Below are 23437 nucleotides of genomic sequence, written 5' to 3' on the forward strand. Positions count from 1 at the left end.
GCGCTAAACCGCTGAGCCACCCGGGCTACCCTATTATAAAGTTTTGATGAATAATTTTGCACCTAAAAAAAAAACAAAAAAACAAAAAACAATTTTGCACCTAAATCTTCATGTATTTTTTTTCCCTCCACAGTAAAAGCCTCTTACCTGACAATCAGAACTATAGTGGCTGGGTTAATTTAAAATGTTGCTTCAAGTGAGGAATCAAAAACGAACATATACATACCTCAAATATTTTTATACCTTAAAACATATCAAAGTATATTAATTCACTAATCTTTGTCACAAGGCCAACTCCTTGTCTGTGAGTGTGGCTCTGGTGATAAAGAGTTCCACACCAACCTTACTGTATACATCATACTTATGATGTATCATTTCAATCTACAATGTGGGTTTCTTTAAAGTGGACTGGAAATCAGAAGATATTTGTAAAGCAATCAGCACAAAGAATGCTTCTGGTAAAAATGTGTTCTGAATGGCTTACTTGTTTTCGTCTTTTACCCACTCCTAATTTAAGAGCAATTTTTTTTAAAGAGCAATTTAAAAATGTTTTTAGCAATTCACCTTAGTAATGTCTTTCTGAAAATGTTCAAGTTTTCATAGAAATAATTCCTCTTTGTTTCTACATTAAGTGTTTTATGTACAATCTAATTAAATTCTAGAATTACAAAAAAGTACAGTGGACATGAACACGTTTCAGCTGATTCTTAAAGTCTGAGGAAGAAAAAAGCAGCCCCTAACATTTGGAAACTACTTGACACTGACAGCTAGGCCTTTATGATGTCTGAAGCAGGCCTGGGGAAAGGTAGGGCATGCTATTCTCCCATTGGACATAAACAATCTCACAAAACATCAACATCAGCCAAGGTCATTGTGAGACCATGAAAAAGTGAGACAAAACAAAAACACTTCAAAATTTTGTCTGAACAAAAAATAAGGTCATTGTGCAACCTACAAAATACCAAACATCCCCCTCTCCTGGCTGACAGGAGTGACTGCTGCTTCTCCAGCAGGTGTAACTTTAGTCTCTTATCTATTCAGCCTTCCTCTTAGGTAATATTTACTAAGATACCCAAAGAATCAGCTCACATCCTAACAATATCCCATCCAGAGCAAAGACCCTCTTCCCTAAACCCTTCCCCAAATCACCTAATACAAGCCCAAATCCTGTAATAAATCCTTTTGGACACTCTTAGTGAAATACCCCACAATTCCTATGTTCATTTTCCCTCCCTACAGTGAGTAATAAACCCAACTTGTTCAATGACAGCTGTGTTCTGTGGCTGGAGGGCATTGACAAGGCCCACTTAAACTGGCTGAAGCAGAGTGTAGCACCACACCACAGAACAGGAAACCACCAGTATCACTCAACATATTTGCAAACAGAATGAAGAGCATCATCAGTCTGGAATTGGTTAAGCAAGCTTCTACCATACTTCCTTAGGTGCAATTCCTAGAAGGAAAATTATAGGGTCGAAGTATAAACATTTTTAAGATTCGTAATCTTTAGGATCTTTTGATCTTTAGGATCATAATTATATACACCAAGAATATAGAATTTATCCTTACACTTGATCTGGACTTCAGTTATATTAGCTCAAAAACAATTTATCAATTTCAGAGTCCTATTTCATTTGTAACAATATCTGAAATGAAAAAAATATATTTAAACAAATGTATAATGTAGTTATTCCTTTTTTTTTTAATTTTTTATTTATTTACGATAGTCACAGAGAGAGAGAGAGAGAGAGAGGCAGAGACATAGGCAGAGGGAGAAGCAGGCTCCATGCACTTATGTAAGTGAAAGAGGTAAATACCAAAAATGACATATGATTCCATTCATATGAAATTCTGGATAAGGCAAACTATAATAACAGAAACCAGACTGGTGACTGCATGGGCCCCAAGGTCCAGGAAGGACAGAGACTGCAAAAGAACATGAGAAAACTTTTCAGGGTGAGGAAATTGGTCCATATTGATGGCTGGTAGTAGTTACAGAAATATTACCAAATTCACCAAGCTTTACCTTTCTTAGAGGGGTAAATCTTACTACAGGCAAATGCCACCTCAATTTTAAAAAACTCAAAAATTCTTAGAACAAATGTTAATATGACTGTCACCTAACAGATACTAAATAGATTGTATAAAGAATCCAAAAAATAGGGATCCCTGGGTGGCGCAGCGGTTTGGCGCCTGCCTTTGGCCCAGGGCGCGATCCTGGAGACCCTGGATCGAATCCCACATCGGGCTCCCGGTGCATGGAGCCTGCTTCTCCCTCTGCCTGTGTCTCTGCCTCTCTCTCTCTCTCTGTGACTATCATGAATAAATAAATAAAAAATCTTTAAAAAAAAAAAAAAAAAGAATCCAAAAAATAATAATAGGCTTGGTGTGACAATAAATGGTGCTGGGAAAGTTGGACATCCACATGCAGAAGAATGAAACTAGACCATTCTCTTATACCACACATAAAGATAAACTCAAAATGGATGAAAGATCTAAATGTGAGACAAGATTCCATCAAAATCCTAGAGGAGAACACAGGCAACACCCTTTTTGAACTTGGCCACAGCAACTTCTTGCAAGATACATCCATGAAGGCAAGAGAAACAAAAGCAAAAATGAATTATTGGGACTTCATCAAGATAAGAAGCTTCTGCACAGCAAAAGAAACAGTCAACAAAACTAAAAGACAACCTACAGAATGGGAGAAGATATTTGCAAATGACATATCAGATAAAGGGCTAGTATCCAAGATCTATAAAGAACTTATTAAACTCAACAGCAAAGAAACAAACAATCCAATCATGAAATGGACAAAAGACATGAACAGAAATTTCACAGAGGAAGACATAGACATGGCCAACAAGCACATGAGAAAATGCTCCGCATCACTGGCCATCAGGGAAATACAAATCAAAACCACAATGAGATACCACCTCACACTAGTGAGAATGGTGAAAATTAACAAGACGAGAAACAACAAATGTTGGAGAGGATGTGGAGAAAGGGGAACCCTCTTGCACTGTTGGTGGGAATGTGAACTGGTGCAGCCACTCTGGAAAACTGTGTGGAGGTTCCTCAAAGAGTTCCAAATAGATCTGCCCTACAACCCAGCAATTACACTGCTGGGGATTTACCCCAAAGATACAGATGCAGTGACACGCTGGGACACCTGCACCCCGATGTTTATAGCAGCAATGTCCACAATAGCCAAACTGTGGAAGGAGCCTCGATGTCTACTGAAAGATGAATGGAAAAAGAAGATGTGGTCTATGTACACAATGGAATATTACTCAGCCATTTGAAATGACAAATACCCACCATTTGCTTCGATGTGGATGGAACTGGAAGGTATTTTGCTGAGTGAAATAAGTCAATCGGAAAAGGACAAACATTATATGGTCTCATTCATTTGGAGAATATAAAAATTAGTGAAAGGGAATAAAGGGAAAGGAGAGAAAATGAGTGAAAATATCAGTGAGGGTGACAAAACATGAGACACACCTAACTCTGGGAAACGAACAAGGGGTAGTGGAAAGGGAGGTGGGTGGGGGTTGGGGTGACTGGGTGATGGGCACTGAGGGGGGGCACTTGGCGGGATGAGCACTGGGTGTTATGTTAAATGTTGGCAAATTGGACTGCAATAAAAAATTTTTTTTAAATAGGCTTGGTGTGAGGATTTAATGAGGTAATGCACATAAGGCCCTTAGTCTGGCATTACAAGCACTTAAAAAGTATTAGCTATTAGTCTTCCAACATATATTTTTTTCCTCTTACTCTAATATGCTCATTAGCATAATGCAGCACAGAAGATTATATTAATGTTATAGGCAGATTGCTGATATTACTTCATTATAGTTTTGTTTTGTTTTACTTCATTATTGCTTAATCTCAGTAGTAAGAGTGTAGGTATGTGGAGAATCCAAAATGATGGGTTTCTTTGTTTCGCTTCTCAAATCTGGGGAAAGAATATAACAGATAGGATTTTTATCTTCATAATTCCCAATCATGTTTGTCACATACCAAGAACACCCAAACCAACTTCATTGAAGTAGCCCTCTATAAGAAATCATCAGACCTTGATAAGGGTAGTTAGGGGAGGAGCAAAGCCTTGGTGTGCTTGGATTTACTTTGAAGAACTGAAAGAAAGAATTCTTTCATCCACCAAATCTATCCCTTCCCAATTTTATTGATAATATATTTGTTGGAGGGAGGCGGGGAGGGGGAAAAACCAGAACTTCTACTATGGAAGTATATTGGAGAATCCTGAGTCCTTATTTTGACTTCTTTTAAAATGAATTATGAACACAGTTCTAGGAATTCAGAACATGTAAGATTTATTTATTTATTATTTTGTTTTTAAAGATTTATCTATTTATTCGAGAGAGAGAGAGAGAGAGAGAGAGAGAAAGAGAGAGAGGCAAAGACACAGGCAGAGGGAGGAGCAGGTTCCTCGCAGGAGCCCAATGCGGGACTCGATCCCGGATTCCAGGATCACAACCTGAGCCGAAGGCAGCCACCCAACTGCTGCTGAGCTACCCAGGCGTCCCAGAACATGTAGTATTTAGTTAAGAAAACTAAAAAAAAAAAAAAAAAAAAAAAAAAAAAAGAGAGAGAGAGAGAGAAAGAAAACTCAAGAAAAGAAACCATCATCTCTTCATTCTAATTTGTGTAACATATTCTGAAGTGGTAATAATCAGTTGTCTTATTCAGTTTTTGTCTTTCCAGATTTCCTGAGGCTAAAAATGATGGTAAAGCATTATTTCAAAAAGTCTGTATACAGGAATAGTAAGCAGAGTTAGGACCCAAACTGCTATAGAACAGTTTTTGCCATTCCACTAGAAAGCCAGTCAATAATTCTAATGCTATAACAACGTAATAAACATGTGAGTGCTTACTATGTGCTAAGCAATGGCGTGCAATATCTTATTTACTCTTCAATATACAAAAGTATATACTATCATTATCATGATTTTACAAACAATGGAGGTAGGGCACAGAGTTTAAAAGATGGTACAGAAAGAAAGACACATATACACACAACTCAGGTAAAGCTCAAATGTATATGGATGTACATATATATGGTATGTGTATTTTTATGGCAATTTTCTACAGATAAACTGTCACAACTCTATTTTAAATACAAAAGTCACAACAGAATCCCCAAATTAGTGTGACTTTCCACTGAAATATTTCTATTTATTCCCTTGGTAGAGGTGCAATACAAGAGATCAAGAGAGCTCAATATAAAATCACTTATATTACTTTTCTTCATTTTGATCAAAATCCTAGGAAACAGAAAAGACTCATTCATCATAGGGTAGAGAAAATGGGAGTGTAAGTTCTCAGCAATTTTTTTTTCTTAACAATTCTTAACTCTTCTTACAAAGACAGCTGCTGAAAGAAGGCATCTTATTTTAAATCCATCAACTTCTTCAAGACAGAAATTCAAAGGGTAGAGTAAGGGTTTGGGGGGCGGGGCAGTGGGAACAAAGATGTCTAAGATTTCTGATGAGGCCATTTACTCTGAGGTCATCTAAAGTAAATACTGATGCCACACTCATGCTGTTGGCCCTGAAGGTTCACATCCCTAAATCAACAAAAAAGAGACAAATTCTAATTTAACTGTCAGCCATCATCTGCTTTAAGAAAGAATCTGTATTTGATTTTGATTTGTATTGTATTGAGACACAAAGATTAATCTCACAGGAACCACTGATTCACTAAAGGCCCAAAGGAGAAGGGAACAGTGGCAGAGCCAAGTACCAGAGCTTGCAAAGAGTACAGCTGGACAGGAAGCAGAAGTCACCCAGACATATGCCTGAGAGTACCAGGGAAGGCAGCACAGAAGAGAGGCAGAAAAGAGCTTAATTCCACAGTTCCTCACTTGCTATTTCCTTTCCCAGATCCATGCTTAACTAACAATTCATCTAAGATGATAAAATGAGAAAAAAAAAGGGGGGGGGGGATGATAGTCAATACTGAGCCACGGTGGTAGACAGGGGGATTACTCCTTTTCTCCCACACTTAATCTGGGAATAAACTAGAAATCTGTTATATCTGTAACAGATAAGAATTAAAAAAAGATTGGTAATTCAGCCACTACCTTTCAATAAGCCATATGGCCCACAAAGTTCCATTTGATGTATAGGCTATTATTGTCCTTACAAGACTTTAAAAACAAACAAACAAACAAACAAACAAAACGCTAAATTAACTAAAGCTATTTAAAAGCATTTGAAAATAAATCAGTATTTTTTTCTAATTAATTAGTTTAAATCACATTTAAGACTTGAAAATAGGGCAGCCTGGGTGGCTCAGCAGTTTAGCCTGCCTTTGGCCCAGGGCGTGATCCTGGAGTCCCAAGATCGAGCCCCACGTCGGGCTCCCTGCATGGAGCCTGCTTCTCCCTCTGCCTGTGTCTCTGCCCCTCTCTCTCTCTCTCTTTCTGTGTCTCTCATGAGTAAATAAGTAAAATCTTTAAAAAAAAAAAAAAAGACTTGAAAATAGTGGTTTTCCAATCTTTTTTCCTCAAGACCTCCTTTACATCTTAAAAACTGAGGACCCCAAGGAGCTTTTGTCTATTTACTGATATTTACCACATTAAAAATTAAAGTTATTTACCAATTCACTGAAAAATAGTAATAACCTCATTATATGTTAACACAACTTTTTATGAAAAGTATAATTTTTAAAAATTTATTAGTGAGAACAGCATTTTATAAATTTACAAGTGTAAAATGTGTCTAACTTAATAAAAGACAACCAGGTTCTCATACCTACTTTTGCATTCATCTGTTACAAATTTGGTTTAACTCTAAGAAAAAATCCAAACCCACAAAAATAGATAGTTGGAAAAGATGGGAGTACTTTAACAGCCTTTTCAGATAATTATGATTATAATCATCTCATATGGCATCAAAGTTGGACAAGTGCACAAGCTGCAATGTGTAATCTGAAAGCATATCAATGAATTTTTCATATCATATTACATTAAAATCCACTGGTCTAGCTTGCACAATGAATGGATCTTTTAGTCAAGAGTGATTTTGTAACAGCTTGTATTGGGAAAATATTGATTCACTAAGTTAGACAGATCTTCCAAATGTTAACACATTTCATCATATAATATTTTATTTATTTATTTATTTATTATAATAAATTTATTTTTTATTGGTTCAATTTGCCAACATACAGAATAATACCCAGTGCTCATCCCGTCAAGTGCCCCCCTCAGTGCCCGTCACCCATTCACCCCCACCCCCCACCCTCTTCCCCTTCCACCACCCCTAGTTCATTTCCCAGAGTTAGGAGTCTTTACGTTCTGTCTCCCTTTCTGATATTTCCTACCCATTTCTTCTCCCTTCCCTTCTATCCCCTTTCACTATTATTTATATTCCCCAAATGAATGACATCATATAATATTTTAAAAATCACATTCGTTGATATCCACGGATCTCATCAGAAGTCTTTTAAGTTTGAGGAAGTTGTCAGGCTCCCAGTGGCAGATACAAATTTCCCAAAACTGTAATTTTTATTTGAAAACTCAATGGTAAGACATACTGTCAGTTGTCTTCCTTGAAGTGACAGGCTCACTTCATTCATTTTTTTAAAATTGTATTTATTTATTAATTAATGAGAGACACACAGAGAGAGAGGCAGAGACACAGGCAGAGGGAGAAGTAGGCTCCACGCAGGGAGCCCGATGTGGGACTCGAACCCACATCTCCAGGATCACACCCTGGGCTGAAGGCGGCACTAAACCGCTGAGCCACCGGGGCTGCCCCATTTCATTCATTATTAAGAAAGTATCTGCCAAATACTATATAATCAAGTCTAAACAACGACAGTTTGCCCTTTTAAAGAAAAATGATTATTATAAAAAAAATGCACTCAAGTTAAGTGCACAGGTACTTCGTGAGATAACCAGTACACTCGGGTATGCAAAAGTGCTCCATGTGTGCTTCCCCATCTGTCATAAAACAGCAAAACAATGTGAAACTCAAAGATCAGGATTTAATAAAATCAGTATTTTTTATGCTTTGTCGAGGACACCAAGTGAAACTGGCTTCCTTTCTGATCCTTATTTACACAGTGCATAAAGGCAGCGAAGCATATACGATTGCTAGCATAGGCTGGTGCCACCGCCTAGAATTGCACCAGGGCACCAGCAGCCTTTACCACTGCAGCTTGTGCACCTTCAGTAGACTTTACTGCCAACACTGTAAACAGATAAACAACATCTTAGTTTTATTATAAAAACAGTCTTGACATTATGGACCTCCTAAAAATCCACCAGCTCCTCTGATCCACTAGCTCCTATGTAATATAAATGGCAATAAATCCAAGCAAAACACAACTCCAAAAATACCCTCTTACCTTTGCCAAGACTAAAGACAAATGGTTCATTTCGATCATGACTGGAATCAAACTTCTTTCCATTTGACAATTTCCCTTTGTAATGGACATAAACTTTGTCTCCAATCATTGGTGTTTCCTCACTATTCCCCACTCTTTTGACAATCTAGAAAAGACAAACATCAAGAAAAAGGAGCTGATTTTATTCTGATCAGAGATGCACAATCCATTCCACTTTACCTACAGATTTACTAATAATTACCTGTCCTTCCTAAAGGCCTCCCCGCTAGTTCTCTTAATAACCCTCACTGTTAGAAAATCGTCCTATGCTACTCTCAATCTTTAATGCTATATTTAATTTTACTGCCAATCACACTATTCCCTCAAAATAACATAATAATATAACCCCAGAGGGCAGCCTGGGTGGCTCAGCAGTTTAGCGCCACCTTCAGCCCAGGGTGTGAACCTGGAGACCAGAGATCGAGTCCCACATGGGGCTCCCTGCATGGAGCCTGCTTCTCCCTCTGCCTGTGTCTCTGCCTCTCTCTCTGTCTCAGTGTTTCTCATGAATGGATAAATAAAATCTTAAAAAAAAATAATAACAAAAAATTTTTTAAATTTAATTTAATTTTTTAATTTTTTAAAAATTTTTTTAATTTTTTAACAAAAAATTTAATTTTTTAATTTTAATTTAATTTTAATTAAAAAAATTTAAAAATAATATAACCCAAGAGATCCTGACTCATGCTTTGACACTAAAATCTCTCAAAACACAGAGCTAGTTCATATACCAACTGAATTAGACCAAAAAGATTAGACTTTCAAAAACATTCAAAAAGGGGGATCCCTGGGTGGCGCAGTGGTTTGGCGCCTGCCTTTGGCTCAGGGCGCGATCCTGGAGACCCGGGATCGAATCCCACATCAGGCTCCCGGTGCATGGAGCCTGCTTCTCTCTCTGCCTGTGTCTCTGCCTATCTCTCTCTCTCTCTCTCTCAATCTGTGTGTGACTATAGTAAATAAATAAAAAATTAAAAAAAAATTAAAAAAAAAAACATTCAAAAAGGAGTTGAAAGCAAACTTACAAAGGTGAGATTTTATTTACTTCCACCCTTTGCTAAAAACTTTACCTTTTGACTAGATTCCACTAGTTTGGTTTAATTTCAAAAAGCTCAATTTCCTGGTATAACAGGTTATACTTTTTATTATGTGAGGAATATTTACTGTGAAAAAAACAGTATCACTGTATAGTTTGATATGATACTGAATAGCTTGTTTTCTAGTAAAGCAAATGCCAAAAAAGCTCCAGGCTGAAAAATAGCTAGCTGTCATAAAATCCAGTATATTTATTTTGTTCTTGGCAGAGCAGACTACTAATGCAGTTGGTCAGTTCTGGGAAAAGAATATCAAATCCAAGCATGTGGTGGCATAATTTATTCTGTCAATCACCTATGCCAAATTAATCATTTTTATTAGATAACAGAGGATGGTAGCTAATGTCCAAGAATCGTCATTTTAGGGAAGAGTCTGAATTTTTATATAAAGAATTCAGTTATTCACTCCTAAATTCCTTAAGATGTATCCTCCCAGCCCCACCCTCATATCACCACATAAACACTGTAAGCTTATATTCTACAATTTTCTAGTTCAAAAGTCCAGATATTCTTTAAAGGAAAAGAATCATTATCACAGCTCCACCAAAAACCTGTTAGAACTAATCATTAATGAATTCAGTAAAGCAGGAGGATACAGAATCAACACACAGAAATCAGCTGTTTTTCTACACACTCATAACAGGGATATATCTGAAAAAGAAATAATGAAAACAATCGAGAAATGCAAGTCAAACCCACAAGATACTACCTCATCTGTTAGAATGGCTAAGATTAAAAAGACAAGAAATAACAAGTATTAGTGAGGTTTTGGAGAAAAGAGAATACTCGTGCACTGTTGGTGGGAATGTAAGTTAGTGAAGCCACTGTGGAAAACAGTGTGACCATTCCTCAAAAAATTAAAAACAGGACTACCATACAATCCAGCAATTCCACTTCTGGGTATTTCTCTGAGGAAAACGAAAACACTAGCTCACGAAGACATATGTACCTCCTATGTTCATTGCAACATTATGTACAATAGCTAAGCTATGGAAATAACCTAAGTGTCCACAGAGAAACGAATGGATGAAGAAAATGTAGTATGTATATTATATACACAGTGAAATGTTAATCCAGCCATAAAAAAAGAATAAAATCTTGCCATCGTGACAACATGAATGGACCTTGAGAGTATTACGCTAAGTGACAGAAAATCCTGTATGATCTCATTTATATGTGGAATCTAAAAAAGCTGACCTCACAAAAACAGAGAGTAGAAGGTTAGTTGTTAGGGGCTCTAGACTGGGAAAAATGGGAAGACATGAAGAGTTACTTTAAGTAGATGCTTTAAGGATACAATCTAGTCTTGATTCAGCTCCACAATGTAATTTTATTACTTTTATAGTAATAAAAGACATGACTACAGATGAGGCACTCTGCTAAATGCTTTATATAATCTCAATAACTATATGAGGTGGGTAGTATTATTCCAATTCTACAAATGAGGAAATCTCACCACAGAGAGGTTAACTAAAATGCCCTAGGTCATATAATTAGTAGACCTATTTAATCTTAACCAAAAGCCCCATGGTGCTAGACAGGGATAAATTATAGGATTTAAAAGGCTTAGGATCCCAAAATGTTTCTTACAAACCTAAAAATCTTATCGGATTTACTCCCTGGAATAATACAGGGCTGGAGGCATATTGGGGACTATGTTCTCTGTATGGGTGCATGGAAAAGATGAAAGAGAAGGACTTAACCAGAGCAGGGAGATGCCGAGGACAGCCTGCAGATATCTATTGTCTCTAGAAGCATCCTGGAGTTCAGGATAGGTAATTCATACAGGTTAAGAAGCCCTATGGAGGGATCCCTGGGTGGCGCAGCGGTTTAGCGCCTGCCTTTGGCCCGGGGCGCGATCCTGGAGACCCGGGATTGAATCCCACGTCGGGCTCCCTGCGTGGAGCCTGCTTAGCCCTCTGCCTGTGTCTCTGCCTCTCTCTCTCTCTCTCTGTGTGACTATCATGAATAAATAAATAAAATCTTAAAAAAAAAAAAAAAAAAAAAAAGAAGCCCTATGGAAAAAGACAGCGGTATATAACTCTAAGACATAAAACCCCTATTTCCAGAGTTGAAAGTCCCCAAAATTTGGCTTTGCATGTACGTGGCAAGCTAACAGTAAAACGTATATTCAGAAGACTCAGGCACAGGAAGAAAGCTTTCACATAAGCAAGACTAGACAAACTAAAAAATTCCCATTTGCTGCTGCTGCTGACACAAGGAAATATTGAAATTCAGCTTAGTGATGATATTTAGAACGTGTAAGATAATCTTTTCAGCAAGAAAAAAAACTATACAAACTTGTATGAGTAACAACAGTGTAGGAGAAATAATGACCTAATATGACTAAATTCATTTAACCTCTCTCAGCTCCACTTTATTTACTTACCTGGAATACCAATATATACCTTCCATAAATAAAATGGAAAGTTCAAGAGGTGCTCTGATTATCTCACAAGACCATTGTGAGACACAAATAAAAACACACATGTAGATGTGATTAATTATAGAGTGAAAAAGATATAGTGTGTTTTAATGAGGAAAGCTAATTCAAAGGTAAGATATATTCTCTGATGAAATCTCAAAAAATACCTTCACTGCACAAATAACAATTTGCATGTGAAAAAAATCCCTTTGAACTTTAGCAAGTTACCTTTTCTTTTTCCTCTAAGTCTTTTGAATTGTCACCAATTAGCTTTAATATACTGAAATATTATGTTAAAATAATAACCCATGTGTACGCTCTGAGAACTGGGAGACAGAGCCTTCTAGAGTCACACATAACTTGGATCTGGACCCCATTCATTTACCTGGCTGGGCCTCAGTCTCACCATCTATAATTTGGGATTTTTTTAAAAGATTTTTTATTTATTTATTCATGAGAGACACAAAGAGAGAGAGAGAAAGGCAGAGACACAGGCAGAGAGAGAAGCAGGATCCATGCAGGGAGCCTGATGTGGGACTCGATCCCAGGACCCCAGGATCATGCCCTGGGCCAAAGGCAGGCGCTAAACCACTGAGCCACCCAGGGATCCCTCCATTTTTAAAATATAATTTGGGATTAAAACAAACTTCAAGTCATGAAGATGAAATGAAAAATGGTTGTAGTGTTTAGCACTTAGGTAAGCCTCAATAAACATTATTGACCTCCACCTTCCAGCCAAAAGAAAAAAAGAAAGATTTTTATAAATTATCCTTCCAGACAGCAAATTTCCCTGCATGTCATTCATCCTTGTAACCTCACCTTTAATACTCCTCTATCTTTTTTTGAGGTGATATCCTCTCCACGTTCAGCCACAGCTGCTGCTGGGTTTTCTCCACTGTTCTTGGCACCTTCATCAGTAGTCATTGTCTTTTATAAGCAAGAAAACCTGCTGAGAAGAAACATATTTTAACTTAGAAAAATAGCACTGCTATGAACATCTGAAAGTGCCCCTACATATGTATGGGCTTTCCCTGATCTAAGATTTACATAGGGCCAATAAAGTTAAATGCTGAAAATGAAAGCAAAAACACTTGTCATGAGCATGTATTGATGTCATGTGGTATGTACATAAAACACCATCCAACTCTTTAATTTCCCATCCAGCACTGGTCCCAAACTAGAGAGCAGTACAAATCAGGTTTGGTAGTGATTATATTCCTTAACATTATTACACACCGAGAAGCAGTACTTTAGAACTCTGAAAATGTCTTTTTCCTATAGTCATATTTTTGACAGAGAATTAAGAACTTATCAAGTGATCTGATTTTTAAGATGACAATATACAGGGGCACTTGGCTAGCTCAGTAGTTAAGCATCCAACTCGATTTCAGCTCAGGTCGTGATCTCATGGATCATGGGGTCAAGTCCCACATCAGGCTCCACGCTCAGTGGGGAATCTGCTGGAAGATCCTTTCCCTCTGCCCCTCCTGCCACTTGTGCACACTCACCCTCTCACTTTCTCTCTCAAAAATAAATAAACCTTTTTTCCCTTTTAATGGCAATATAGCATAGTGGTAAACAGAACAGGCTTTAGAAGCTGACAGACCCCAGTCCAAGTCTTAGCTCCAGCAATATCTGTCCAACACCTGCAAACTTAATCTCGCTGAGCCTCAATTTCACATCTGTAAAAGGGATGGAGTACATTGTTCATGGAGTTACTGTGAGGCATTAATGAGACAATGTATGTGAAGAGATTAGCACAAATCATAACTTAGAATTTTAAGTATTTATCATGCTTATTATGGGTCCTCTTTGGAGCTACATTTTTTATCTCCTGCTCAAAATATCTACAGAATGAGGTTCTTCCCTAGCATGGCAGTTGAGGCCCTTCACAATCTGATCCTAACTTATCTTTCAGAGGTCTAGCTTCCACCACTTTCTTTTACTTTCTTTCATGCAGCTCATGCTCGAGCCAAACGAGAGTAATTCCTAACTAAAGCAAAGCCCACTGCTTTCCCATCTCCATGCTTTTGGCCTCTCATCTTCTTCTCCAAACACTCCTCCCTCTTCAATTCTTCCTTCATCATACCAATCCTGACCCTATACTTGGAAGTTGTTTGCACTTTTCTGTGCTATCATATATTTATAAGAAGACACACTGGATGGATTTAAAAGAAACCTTGAGAGCAAGGGCCATGTTTTGTTCATATTGAGATCCTCTAGAATGCCTCCACCTCTCAGACTGCTAAAACGAAAAGAGCAAGGAATTTGGAGCTCCTTACAAGATGTTTGATGTTGGCTATCTCTAACTTTTCGAAGCCTTTTCTCCCACCTATGTAATTGGGATAATATCCTACTTTCACAGGGTGATCTTCTGGATTAAATGGTATAACGTGTATTTCTAGAAGTATACATTCTGAAGTGGGCTCTTACTATCAGTCACCCAAATGACAAGCACTTTTTCATGCATGGCAAACCAAACCAATGGGCCAATCAAACAAAACACACCTCACTGTCTGCTGCCATGATTAATTCTACACTGCTCTCCTGGTTGAGCGGGGAAAGTCAAGAATGAATCACTTCTATAGCTATTCCCTATTAGACTAATAATGAATAAAGCTCCCCTAAAGTCAATATGGAATAATAGTACACTGCTGTGTTTTAAACTCATTTCCAATTGACCTAAATTTATTTCAGTGTCAACAAAGACACAAATCAAATTCTGCTGTGCCCAAAAATCTTCAAAGAGAACACCAAAAACCAGGGGCTAAGCCCCTTTGCTTTATTTTCTAGTACAGTTTATACCAAACACAAAAGATCCAAATGCTTGGCTCAGGATAAGGGAGAGGCCAGAACAAAGCATTCTCAAACAAACAACAACAGAAATTAAGTACCCAGCTGTATATGATGCTAGGCTAGATAATTAGGAAAATTACATGAACAGGGTTGGTTCCAAGCTTCTAATAGCCTACTGCTTTTAACAGATTTCTCTAATGCATGGGTACTTGTAGAAGGCACCTAAAACAGAGGGGAAAAGATCTTTTAAATATTTGGGGGAGTCATGAATCATATTTCTGGAAAAATACATTTACACAAAGAATTTCATAAACTGACTTCATAGATAAACTGACATCTATCAGTAGATCCCTGGCAAAACCCTGAATTAAATCAATGAGCAAATTAAAATAACCAGGTTGAAGGTTATTAGGGAGTAGGACAACCACAAAGTCTCAAAGTATGAACCTACAGATTATTTAATAAAGGAAAAACACTTTCCAATAAAGTGATCTGAGAGGTACCCTTAGCATGAGTGGTTTGCATCACCAAACTGTGTATCATCAAAGTAACACAAACGGCTATCACCATGCCTCCTGATGTGACATAATGGGAAGTAGACATATAGTATTCCCACCAAAAGTATTTATTTAACCTGAAACTAATCAAGAAGAAGACAAAATCAGTTGTGGAATGTTGTATGAGGCAATTGACCTAGATGCCTCAAAATGTTGTTATGAAAGATCCTTCACCCCCAAAAAGATAAGGGGCCTATCCTATTTAAAGGAGACTAAAAGACGCCTGGGTGGCTCGGTGGTTGAGCATCTGCCTTAGGCTCAGGTCATGACCCCAGGCTCCTGGGATCAAGTCCTGCATTGGGCTCCCCTTGGGGAAATTGCTTCTCTCTCTCCTGTGTCTCTCACAAATAAATAAACAAGATCTTTAAAAAAATAATAATAAATAAAGGAAACTAAAGATATACAACAACCCTGGGTGCTGGGTTAGGGGAATGAAAGTGCTATAAAAGTACATTTTGGGGAGAATTAGAAAAACTTGGAAAAATAAGACTGTACATTAGATTATTATTACTTTACAACATTAACTTTCTGAAGTGTGATACAGTATTGTGGTCTTATGTTGAATAAGATCTTCATTCTCAGGAGACACAACCTGAACTATTTAGGGGTGAGGTGTCATGATGGCTGCTACTTACTTTCAAATCATTTAAGAGTGTGTGTGTGTGTGTGTGTGTGTGTGTGTGTGAACACAACTACCACAAAAAAAAAACAAAAGTTTTGAGAAAGTATTATCACACATCCAAAGACAATGCCTTTCTTTTTAATGCTCATCAATTGAGGATCAGCTACATTTTTAAATGAAAATATTACCAATCAAAAAACATTTTCCTGGGGCGCCCAGGTGGCTCAGACAGTTCAGCATCTGACTTGATCTCAGCTCAAGTCCTGATCTCAGGCTCCTGCATCAGGCTTCTGCCTCAGGCTAAGTTGGCTTGAGATTCCGTCCCCTGTGCCCCTCTCCCCATTCCCACCCCAGTGCTGCTTACAAGCATCTCTCTATCAAATGAACAAATGAATCTTTTTTTTTTAAGTATTTTCTTTTGGTTCTAACCCTACCCTTTGTAAATAACAGCATGCTAAAATTCAATAAACAGAGAACTTCTAAGTTGAGTTACCTTTATAAGTCTCATTTGTTAAAGGAATTGGCTTTAACACTTCAAGGGATGCAAGTAATCTCACACAAAAATTCTGAGTAGTATGGAGTCCATACGAAAAGGATAGCACAAGTAATTGAAGCACAATAATAAAAAACAACAAAATGTTTTCAACTTTCAAAGGCAGTTAAATCTGGAAGAACAGAGAAATAAACCGAACTTTTCAAGTCTCTTTCATTAATTCCAGTTATGTCCTTTGGGGTACAGATTTTTATAAGCAAACAAAACAAATTTTTAAAACCCTTTTTCCTTGATCTAGTGTTATATGAAAAAAGGCAGTAAGATGAGACAATTCCTAAAAAAACCTATAAGACACACTGAGAAAATTTCACTTTATTCATAAGAAAGCCTTTTCTTCTTTCCCCTACTCTAGGTTTATTCTGGATTTAAAATCACTATGTAGCTATGGATATTAATCTATGATAAAGCTCACTGTTCTGAACTGTCCATAGGGGGTAAACTGCTACACAGGTACACCAGAGAGGGAACACACAGTTCTGTTATGGACATGCCAGATAAAGCAGGCACTCTCCAAAGTGCAAGTCAGCAAACACCTGAGACATAACAGAAAAATGAGAATACGCTTAAAATTTCACCAACAGTGTACTGAAAAATTCAGTTAACATAACTGTCATATCCACCAAATGAGAAATCATTTTAAAGCATTATCCACTACTTCCCCATGTATATTATTCACTGTGTTGTTTTCTGTTAAAATATAGGTAACTTGTATCAAATTATCCTACTAAATTTTCAGAAAGAAGACAAAAGAAGGATATAAGAATTGGATACTTTGTCAGTGGCACAGAAAATTAGAGTAGCATTCTAAGTACCACAGATGCCTGGGTCATAAAGGCTTTCAGTCTCCTGAAACGAAAACAGGAAAGAAAACACACAAGGAAAGATGTATACCACAGGACTTGTAACTAAATGCAATAATTCATCTTAATTAAAAAAGAATACCCATGTAAGGATGAACTGGAAAGCCCTCATTGACTTTCAACTCCATGCCTGTCAAAACATTCAATTCCAGGGATGCCTGGGTGGCTCAGCGGTTTAGAGCCTGCCTTCAGCCCAGGGTGTGATCCTGGAGTCCTGGGATCGAGTTCCACATCGGTCTCCCTGCATGGAGTCTGCTTCTCCCTCTGCCTGTGTCTCTGTCTCTGTCTCTCTCTCTGCCTGTGTCTCTGCCTCTCTCTCTCGGTCTCTCATGAATAAATAATTAAATAAAAAATCTTTAAAAAAACAAAACAAGTCCAGGAACATGGAAGTTTCAAGAGAAGTTAACTACTTGTAGACAAGACATACATACAAAAAAGAAATACGCATGCAGGACAGACTATACATCTGTATGAAACTGCACACTACATTTAGCCATCTACTTTCCCCCAGTTAATGTCCTTCCTCCACACTGGGGAAGGGATAGGGAAGATGATGAATAATACTCCCACACATGCCCATACATTCTTTTCTCCTTAAAAAAAAAAATCTATGAAAAGATGTACAAATGGTCAATAAGTACATGAAAAGATGCTCAACATCATTAGTTTTTAGAGAAATGCAAATAAAAATCACAATGATATATGTAAGGGGAAAAAGTTTCCCCTTTTTCCCTTCCAGGTTATTTGTTGGTCTAACAATTCAATTACGTAAGACAGATTAACAGGGAGACCCCCGCCTCCAATATTTTGCACTATGGAAATCCCAAAGATAGGAAGCTTGCAGATACTCAAGCAACTGAGGCTTATAAACCATTCTTAGCTAAGGAGGTAGGGGTCTGGGACTTCAAAGGGGAGGAAGACAATTCACAGGAAGATGGGAGGCGCAAATGTTTGGTAAACAAATGTTTGTCTGGGCCATGCAGATAAATCTTTTTTATATAAAAAGTTATCTCTGAGGGATGCCTTGGTGGCTCAGCAGTTGAGCATCTGCCTTTGGCTCAGGGTGTGATCCCAGTCCCAGGATCGAGTCCCACATCAGGCTCCCTGTGAGGAGCCTGCTTCTCCCTCTGCCTATGTCTCTGCCTCTCTCTGTGTGTCTCTCATGAATAAATAAATAAAATCTTAAAAAAAAATGTATCTCTGATATTAGCTCTCATCCTGTTACAGTCCCTCCAACTAAATTATTTTAGGCAGTTACAGGAGAGGTAAAAACAAAATAAAACAAAAACCACACAACAACAAATAAATAAATCTCTTCCTGAGTCTGTTAGACCTCAACTGCCATCAGCTCAAAATAAGCCACATGCCAGTGGCATATTTTGGAGTCATATATTCTGCTCCCCTTTGGATACCTTCACACCTATTACAATGGCTATTATCAAAAAATGGAAGATAACAAATGTTGGGGAGGCTTAAAGAAACTGGAACCCTCATGTATTGCTGGTGGATATATAAAACGGAGCACCCTCTGGTTCATCAGAATGTTCCATACAGAATTACCATTATGATCCAGCTATTCCACTCCTGAATATATACCCAAAAGAGAAAGCAGAGACTTGAACAGCAATCTTCATAGCAGCACTATTCACAATAGCCAAAAGGTGGAAATGATCCAAATGTCCATAAACAAAATACTGTATTTATATGCTATTAAAATATTCAGCCATAAAAAATAAAATACTGACACATGCTACAACATTAATAAACCTTAAAAACATTATGCTAAGGTGCAAAGAACCAGACACAAAAGGGCAAATATCATAGGACTCTATTTATATGAGGTATCTAGAACAGGCAAATTCATAGAGTCAGAAAAGTAGAATAGAGATTACTAGGAGCTGGAGGAGTGGACAGTTGTTTAATGGGTACAGAGTTTCTTTTTTGGGAAGGTGAAAAATTTCTGGAGAACAAAAGTGGTAATAATTGCACACCAGCGTGAATGTACTTACTGTCACTATATTGTACATTAATACTGATGAAAACTATAAGTTTCATGTTATATATATTTAAACACAATTAAAAAAAGAAAAAAGAGGGAATCCTGGGTGACTCAGTGGGTTAAATGTCTGCCTTCAGCTCAGGTCATGATCTCGGGAGTCCTGGGATCAAATCCCCACATCAGGCTCCCTGCTCAATGGGGAGTCTGCTTCTCTCTCTCACTCTCTCCATTTGCCCCTCCTCTCACCCCCGCTAGAGCACTCTTTCTCTCCCTCTCAAATAAGTAACATCTTCAAAGAGAAAGAAAGAAATAATGAATTCTGAGCCCAGAGCAGACAGAAATTAACAGGTCACCCAGACTTGACTTCCCTCTTTAATCCTCCTACCTTTCCCTTAACAGAAGATGCTTGGTCATTTGCAACATACAAAATGCTGAACCCAGGCTCCAGCAGGAACTGCTGTATCAATTCTTCAGGGACTCAAGGCAGACACTTAACCAATGGAGCCATATATAATAATATAATATAATATAATATAATATAATATAATATAATATAATATAATATAACTACAAACTACTTCCTCCTTCATTCTATCTCTTAAATACATATAATGCTTTGCTACACTCGCTCTTCTCCAAGTAGTTACTGAAGACAACAAAGTTAAAAGTAATTTGTAATTACTTCTGTCACTGACTACTTGGATGAATTACTGTCCTCAAATATTATATTAGTATTAAAACAAAAAAAAATCTATCAGATCATCCAAATGCCAGAGGCTGAAAGACAGTACTATATTAATCAACTTTCTCCAAGAGGGCCCTGGAATCACAGGAAAAATCTGTAAAGCTCTAAGGAGAGCTTTACAGATTTTCCTGTGATTCCAGGGCCCTCTTGAGAAAGTTGATTAATATAGTACTGTCTTTCAGCCTCTGGCATTTGGATGATCTGATAGATTTTTTTTGTTTTAATACTAATATAATATTTGAGGACATTAATTCATCCAAGTAGTCAGTGACAGAAGTAATTACAAATTACTTTTAACTTTGTTGTCTTCAGTAACTACTTGGAGAAGCGAGTGTAGCAAAGCATTATATGTATTTAAGAGATAGAATGAAGGAGGAAGTAGTTTGTAGTTATATTATATTATATTATATTATATTATATTATATTATATTATATTATATTATTATATATGGCTCCATTGGTTAAGTGTCTCCTTGAGTCCCTGAAGAATTGATACAGCAGTTCCTGCTGGAGCCTGGGTTCAGCATTTTGTATGTTGCAAATGACCAAGCATCTTCTGTTAAGGGAAAGGTAGGAGGATTAAAGAGGGAAGTCAAGTCTGGGTGACCTGTTTTTCTGTCTGCTCTGCTCAGAATTCATTATTTCTTTCTTTCTCTTTGAAGATGTTACTTATTTGAGAGGGAGAGAAAGAGTGCTCTAGCGGGGGTGAGAGGAGGGGCAAATGGAGAGAGTGAGAGAGAGCAGACTCCCCATTGAGCAGGAGGCCTGATGTGGGGATTTGATCCCAGGACTCCCGAGATCATGACCTGAGCTGAAGGCAGACATTTAACCCACTGAGTCACCCAGGATTCCCTCTTTTTTCTTTTAATTGTGTTTAAATATATATAACATGAAACTTATAGTTTTCATCAGTATTAATGTACAATATAGTGACAGTAAGTACATTCACGCTGGTGTGCAATTATTACCACTTTTGTTCTCCAGAAATTTTTCACCTTCCCAAAAAAGAAACTCTGTACCCATTAAACAACTGTCCACTCCTCCAGCTCCTAGTAATCTCTATTCTACTTTTCTGACTCTATGAATTTGCCTGTTCTAGATACCTTATAAATAGAGTCCTATGATATTTGCCCTTTTTGTCTGGTTCTTTGCACCTTAGCATAATGTTTTTAAGGTTTATTAATGTTGTAGCATGTGTCAGTATTTTATTTTTATGGCTGAATATTTTAATAGCATATAAATACAGTATTTTGTTTATGGACATTTGGATCATTTCCACCTTTTGCTATTGTGAATAGTGCTGCTATGAAGATTGCTGTTCAGTCTCTGCTTTCTCTTTTGGGTATATATTCAGGAGTGGAATAGCTGGATCATAATGGTAATTCTGTATGGAACATTCTGTGAACCAGAGGGTGCTCCGTTTTATATCCACCAGCAATACATGAGGGTTCCAGTTTCTTTAAGCCTCCCCAACATTTGTTATCTTCCATTTTTGATAATAGCCATTGTAATAGGTGTGAAGGTATCCAAAGGGGAGCAGAATATATGACTCCAAAATATGCCACTGGCATGTGGATTATTTTGAGCTGATGGCAGTTGAGGTCTAACAGACTCAGGAAGAGATTTATTTATTTGTTGTTGTGTGTGTTTTGTTTTATTTTGTTTTTACCTCTCCTGTAACTGCCTAAAATAATTTAGTTGGAGGGACTGTAACAGGATGAGAGCTAATATCAGAGATACATTTTTTTTTAGATTTTATTTATTTATTCATGAGAGCACACAGAGAGACAGAGACATAGGCAGAGGAGAAAGGGCTCCTCACAGGGGCCTGATGTGGGACTCGATCCTGGGACTGGGATCACACCCTGAGCCAAAGGCAGATGCTCAACTGCTGAGCCACCAAGGCATCCCTCAGAGATAACTTTTTATATAAAAAGATTATATGCATGGCCCAGACAACATTTGTTTACCAAACATTTGCGCCTCCCATCTTCCTGTGAATTGTCTTCCTCCCCTTTGAAGTCCCAGACCCCTACCTCCTTAGCTAAGAATGGTTTATAAGCCTCAGTTGCTTGAGTATCTGCAAGCTTCCTATCTTTGGGATTTCCATAGTGCAAAATATTGGAGGCGGGTCTCCCTGTTAATCTGTCTTACGTAATTGAATTGTTAGACCAACAAATAACCTGGAAGGGAAAAAGCTTTTTCCCCTTACATATATCATTGTGATTTTTATTTGCATTTCTCTAAAAACTAATGATGTTGAGCATCTTTTCATGTACTTATTGACCATTTTGACATCTTTTCATAGATTTTTTTTTTAAGGAGAAAAGAATGTATGGGCATGTGTGGGAGTATTATTCATCATCTTCCCTATCCCTTCCCCAGTGTGGAGGAAGGACATTAACTGGGGAAAGTAGATGGCTAAATGTATGTGCAGTTTCATACAGATGTATAGTCTCCTGCATGCGTATTTCTTTTTGTATGTATGTCTTGTCTACAAATAGTTAACTTCTCTTGAAACTTCCATGTTCCTGGACTTGTTTTGTTTTTTTAAAGATTTTTATTTAATTATTTATTCATGAGAGACCGAGAGAGAGACAGAGACACAGGCAGAGAGAGAGACAGAGACAGAGACACAGGCAGAGGGAGAAGCAGACTCCATGCAGGGAGACCGATGTGGAACTCGATCCCAGGACTCCAGGATCACACCCTGGGCTGAAGGCAGGCTCTAAACCGCTGAGCCACCCAGGCATCCCTGGAATTGAATGTTTTGACAGGCATGGAGTTGAAAGTCAATGAGGGCTTTCCAGTTCATCCTTACATGGGTATTCTTTTTAATTAAGATGAATTATTGCATTTAGTTACAAGTCCTGTGGTATACATCTTTCCTTGTGTGTTTTCTTTCCTGTTTTCGTTTCAGGAGACTGAAAGCCTTTATGACCGCATCTGTGGTACTTAGAATGCTACTCTAATTTTCTGTGCCACTGACAAAGTATCCAATTCTTATATCCTTCTTTTGTCTTCTTTCTGAAAATTTAGTAGGATAATTTGATACAAGTTACCTATATTTTAACAGAAAACAACACATGAATAATATACATGGGGAAGTAGTGGATAATGCTTTAAAATGATTTCTCATTTGGTGGATATGACAGTTATGTTAAGAATTTTTCAGTACACTGTTGGTGAAATTTTAAGCGTATTCTCATTTTTCTGTTATGTCTCAGGTGTTTGCTGACTTGCACTTTGGAGAGTGCCTGCTTTATCTGGCATGTCCATAACAGAACTGTGTGTTCCCTCTCTGGTGTACCTGTGTACAGTTTACCCCCTATGGACAGTTCAGAACAGTGAGCTTTATAGCAATACGTAAC

At 37.6% G+C, this 23437-nt stretch overlaps 1 protein-coding gene across 14 annotated transcripts in view; it reads right to left on the reverse strand.

The window, feature by feature from the left end:
• Positions 1-23437, reverse strand: part of FKBP5 (FKBP prolyl isomerase 5) — a 135755-nt gene that overhangs the window by 42756 nt on the left and 69562 nt on the right. For 8 of the 14 annotated variants that reach the window (XM_025418549.3, XM_049092059.1, XM_025418555.3 and 5 more), the window contains 2 exons: positions 12754-12883; positions 8380-8524 (listed from right to left, as the gene is read on the reverse strand). In XM_025418549.3, the coding sequence (XP_025274334.1) occupies positions 8380-8524; positions 12754-12858 (250 nt within the window). In that variant the 5' untranslated portion in view covers positions 12859-12883. The remainder of the gene's footprint in view (positions 1-8379; positions 8525-12753; positions 12884-23437) is intronic. The other 6 variants (XM_049092058.1, XM_025418556.3, XM_025418548.3 and 3 more) reach the window with 1 other exon arrangement.

This window comes from Canis lupus, chromosome 12 (genome assembly GCF_003254725.2).
Source record: "Canis lupus dingo isolate Sandy chromosome 12, ASM325472v2, whole genome shotgun sequence".
Classification (NCBI taxonomy): Eukaryota; Metazoa; Chordata; class Mammalia; order Carnivora; family Canidae; genus Canis; species Canis lupus.